We start from the raw sequence: 5,000 nt of genomic DNA, 5'->3' as shown, positions 1-5,000 counted from the left end.
CATCTGAGCAAACAAACAACACAAAACACAATTACCGCCCCTCTTTCCTCCATTCGTCCCGATTCTTCTTCTACACCATCTCGCACACTCACACTGTTCACACCGTTCTCTGTGAGTTTCTTCTTGCAGTCTTTCCTGGTTTGTTTGTTTGTTTGTTTGTGCTTCAGTTTGTACCTTTCGCGATGTGGCATCAGAGAGCGCCTTAGACAGCGATGGCAGCTCCGGGCTTCTGGCGACAGCAACCGCGGAACAGCGCAGTAGCAGTAGCAGTCATTAGTGTAGTCGCTTCCATTAGCTCATCGCCCTTGCGCCAAAAACTACACTGCACACTATCGCACTGTGTTCATGATAGGCTTTTTTTCTCTGTCCATCCCCCCGTCTATCTTTCCTTTCATTGAAGCCATAGTCATTCGACTACGAATACCTCTTTCCATCTCTTTGAAACGTTTCGTTACATCCTTTCGTTCGATTTCGGTTCCCTATTTAACCTCGGTTATCACGGTACCTATTCTACCTATTCGATGTAACAGTGTAACAATGTGAATTCTTTTCTAGTTTTTCTTCCCCTTTTCTCACTCCTTTCCAACAAACTGGTGTCTATCACTATTCGTAATTGTTTAGTTTTAAACTCTCTATCTTTCTCTCTTTCTATCTCTCTCTCTCTATCCGTCTTTTCTGTACATAACTTTTGTAATCTATTGCTACTGGTTTTGATAGTTAGTCACTATATCTATTCCATTGGTTTTGTTCACCATTGTTTATGTTTTGTTTTTGTTTTTCTTTCGTTTACTTTGTTACCATTTACCTAGTACGTAATAGACCAACCGACCGATCAATTGCCGCTACCGGACACTAATCCACGAAATCCAATTTTCACTTCTCTCTTTCTCTTTTTCTCTCTGTGTATGTGTGCATTGCCTCCCCCACCCGGTTAATCGGTTGCAGGCTTTCCCGGGTATGGTCCCGTACAAGCGATCGGCCGGTGAAAAGTCCGGCATTCCAGTCTACCAGCCGGGCGCCACCTACCAGCAGCTGATGCAGCTACAGCAGCCGTTCGTGCCAGTGTCATGTGAGTACCCAAGTACCAGTACTACTAGCGCGTCCGCCGCTACCTATATTCCACCACCAACATCCACAGCAACCCAAATCGCTAATAATCTGTCGAGTCTAGGCAGCAACGGTAGTAGTAGTAGTAGCGGCAGTATCGCGGCCGCCCTAGCCGCGGCCAGCAGCAGCGCTAGCGCCAGCGCCAGCGTCAGCTATCCCTCCTCGTCGATGTTACTCGGTGGGCTGTACTACACCACCTCCGGTGGGTCCGGTGGGGCGGGAGGGGGAGGATGGGGTGGTAGCACCAACAGTGTAGCCAGCATGCTCAACAACAACAACAACAGCCCGAAGGTGAGCAACAAGAATGCACCGCTGTCCAAATCGATGTCACTGCAATCGATGGCGTCACTATCGGGGAGTGTCGGCCATTTGGCGAGCGCCGCCAGCGTTAACACGCTCACCAATGGCAACCAATCGGGTACGGGTGGTGGTGACGGTGAGCTGAAGGGTTCGGATGGTTCGGGCGAGAAAGAGGACGCCACAGCAGCAGCCTCCGAGCTGCTCACTCCAAGCAGCACGAGCCTCTCGAGCACCTCATCAACGACGACGACGGCCGGTACCGGTGGTACCGGTCATGCCCAATCGTTGGCCACCTCGTCGACGCAGGCCATCACCACCGTACCGGTCACGAGCAGCTCGTCGCTGTTGCAGTACCCGACGGCTAACCATATGAGTCACCATCAGGCGACGGTTCAGGCGCAACTGCAGGCGGCGGCTCAAGTGGCCGTCGCTCAGCAGCAAGCGGCCGCCGTTCAGCAGGCCCAAGCTCAAGCTCAAGCTCAGGCGGTCGCCGCCAACCAGAGCGCAGCACTGGCGGCGGCTGCTGCCGCAGCCCAATACACGGCCGGTGCCGCAGCCCATGGTGCCCATGCCTATGCCGATGCCGCCAGCATGGCAAAGGAGGTAGCCCAGAAGCAGTACGCACTGAAGCTACACGGCACCTCATCGGCCCTCACCGGAAAGCCACTGACCGCGCTCGGTTATGCCGGTATGACGTTGAACAAGGGAGGTCTGTTACCGCAACCGAGCAGCCAGCAGTATGTGGTGGCCGCCGCTGCTAATGCGGCCGCCGCTGCCAATGCGGCCAACGTGGCTGCTGCCGCCGGTTATCCACAGGCTCGCCTAGCATCGCCGGCGATGGCCGTAGCGGCTGCTACACCACAGCAAGCTCTGCTTGCACCCTCACTGACGGCTCGGCCGCCACCACCCATTATGCAGCAAGCCGGTGCCTATCCGCAGCTGATGCGTCAACAGCTGCCGACCGCGTACGGTGCTGCGGCTCATCCTTACGCAGCCGCTGCCGCCGTTGCCCACCAGCAACAACAGCAACAGCAGCATCACCAGCACCAGCAACAGCAGCAGCATCAGCAGCAACAACAATTCATGAGCCCAGGTTTCATGTATCCGGCCTTTTCAGCCGCCGCAGCAGCCGCGGCCGCCGGTGGTTACCAGTTCCCACAAATGGCTCAGGCCGGCATCCCTCCAACCATGACCGCTATCCCGGCGCCCCAGGTTTCGGCTGCGTCCGCTGGTGCCACAACCGTCGTCCTGAACCCCTACAAGAAGATGAAAACCTCCTAAGCTGCTCGCTGCTAGCTGTTGCAGCTGGTGGGCCATGGGATGTAGTGAGAAGGAGCAGAGAGCAGAGCAGACGATCTGGGTGTTGCTCGTTAAAACAAAATGTTTGCCATAAAGAAAGAGAGACAGAGAGAGAGAGAGAGAGAGATGAATAAGCGAGGAAGATATAGTGGGGTATCCAAGTCCAAGTAGGAGGAGAACCTCTCTAAAGAGGCGACATACATATATAGCATACAAGACACCGACACACACAGCCTAATGTTAAAGAAAATACCAAGCCCTCGTAGAGGGAAAGTCCAGTCCAGGTGTCCAGGTGACGAACACAAGGGGGGGTGGGAAGCAGCGCCTGAAAAGCAACAATAATTTTGCCACATCCTTGTGTGTGTGTGCGTGTAGAGCGCGAAGAATAAGACATACATTACAAGTTCAGTGCCTGAGAGAGCAGGAGGACGTGGAGACGCGCGGGCCGAAGCGTCGCGGCGAGATCGCCGGTTTTTTCGGGGGGGAAGAAGTCATAAGAAGAAGTCAGAAGCAGCAGGAGGCAGGCAGGCAGGCAGGCAGACAGGCTGCTGCTAAACCATAATGACCGGGAACTCGAGTGATCTCGTCCCTTTCTGCTCTGCTGAAGTGTGAGATGAGGAAGAAGTCAACTGTGATAGCTTCTCATAACCATCGCGCCGCGCTGCAATGATTGATTTTGCAATTGCAAACTACCAGCTCCGCTCTGCTTGCATCCCCTTTTACCCTTTGCAAAAAAAAACCAAACCCCCACTACAAAGCCGCCACCCTCTCACGACCACCTTTGCAAGCTTGCCAGCTCCTCGAACCGTTGGGAGGACGCGACCCCGCCCCGGGGTTTGGATTGTCCATATGGTCGGGGCGTTTTTGCATCTATCCCCTCCCCGCCCCCGGTTTTGAGGGCGGTTTTCCCACTGAACTGAAGCGTCGTAATGCACATAACAAAGCACAGCAGCACCAAGAAGATGGAAACTAGAAACTAGTGTAGGTGTATCTAGCTTATCCTCTGCCTCTCCGCGCTTAAATGTATGCTTCTTGTCGTTTGTTCATCATACGCTTAATAATTGGTAATTTTGGGCGACCGGGGAAAGGGCGGGGCGAAAGTACGCATGGCGATCCAGAGTGATCATCGAAGATCGCCATCGCCATCCGTGTACTACAATTCTTAGCCAGGATTAAACTCTATAACACACACACACGCACGCGCAAAATGATCCAGCCACTGGTATCTAGAGCGTATCAGTGTAGGCTGACAGAAGAAGGAGGAGGAGAAGGAGGAGGAAAGGATCACAAGAACTTTAAGAAAATTCGATCTTTCGACAGTACTCGAAGCATGTGAGTTCAGCGATCGTTAAGCTCTTCGTTCCTCTCCTCAACCAAGAGCGTTGCGTGCATTCGAAGGATGCGTGCGTGTGTGTTTATGTACTTGTGTGTTACTGTACCGGTTCGGTGTATTCATGATCTAGCCCCTTAAATCGATAAGCGATAAGCTTAGTAGCCAGCTAAGTAAATTTACTAAAACCTTTAAAAATAAAAACACAAAACGTCACGCAAGACGATCGACGGTGCGTTTTTGAAACGCCAAAAGTCATTCTGTTCCTTTTCGTTTTTCGTTCACTTACCCCAAAAACCCGTGTTTTCCCGTTTTGTTCCAAGGTTACACGTTTGCATTTTGGATTTAGTTCAGTAACGCGGGGGGGTTCGTTTGTAGTGAGTAATTCTTTAATGTTTTTTTTTGTTTGTTAGTTTTCTCGACAATCTTAGGTAATTTAATCGAATCCTAACACTATCGACTATCGACTTAGCATTAGCGTAACGATAATCGGTAGAGCAAGGGGCTGGGCCAAGGGTTGGCGCCCCACCTTCCACCGGGTATCCCACAGGAGTACCGGGTCGATACTGCGAGTTGCCATTTTAAATCGCAGCCCGCCGGGTGCAAGTGGAGGGGGAGGAAGGCGCTCTTTGCCCGGTAGCATAGTCAGGTAGTAACCGTTCGAAACCTTTCGTGTTTCTTCGTGTTTGTGGATACATTGTGATAGGCATATAGGGAATTATTATCGATTTTTGTTCGTTTTAAGACATAGACTACCTGTGTTAGTTACATGGCAAACCGGCGCCGGCAATGGCGCCTTGCATTTTCATCCTGTTGGGTTTGTGTGGCAGTGTTAAACATAAACTGGTCTCCTTTTACTTTGTTTTTTTTTTTTGTTAAGGATAAGTGTTGTGTGTCCAAAGGTTTCGTACATCAGCATAGTGATGCCTACTACGAAACTCTGTACTAGTATGGTATGCAATCA

The 5,000-nt window shown here is 51.7% G+C and overlaps 1 protein-coding gene across 12 annotated transcripts in view; it reads left to right on the top strand.

The window, feature by feature from the left end:
• LOC125953939 (pneumococcal serine-rich repeat protein) overlaps window positions 1–5,000 on the top strand; it is a 298,585-nt gene that overhangs the window by 289,034 nt on the left and 4,551 nt on the right. For all 12 annotated transcript variants that reach the window (XM_049683813.1, XM_049683811.1, XM_049683805.1 and 9 more), the window contains one exon: window positions 946–5,000. This exon is cut by the window's right edge and continues 4,551 nt beyond it. In XM_049683813.1, the coding sequence (XP_049539770.1) occupies window positions 946–2,688 (1,743 nt within the window). In that variant the 3' untranslated portion in view covers window positions 2,689–5,000. The remainder of the gene's footprint in view (window positions 1–945) is intronic.

The sequence above is a fragment of the Anopheles darlingi genome, chromosome 3 (assembly GCF_943734745.1).
Source record: "Anopheles darlingi chromosome 3, idAnoDarlMG_H_01, whole genome shotgun sequence".
NCBI classification, from domain to species: domain Eukaryota; kingdom Metazoa; phylum Arthropoda; class Insecta; order Diptera; family Culicidae; genus Anopheles; species Anopheles darlingi.
This window is presented reverse-complemented; position numbering and strand designations above follow the sequence as displayed.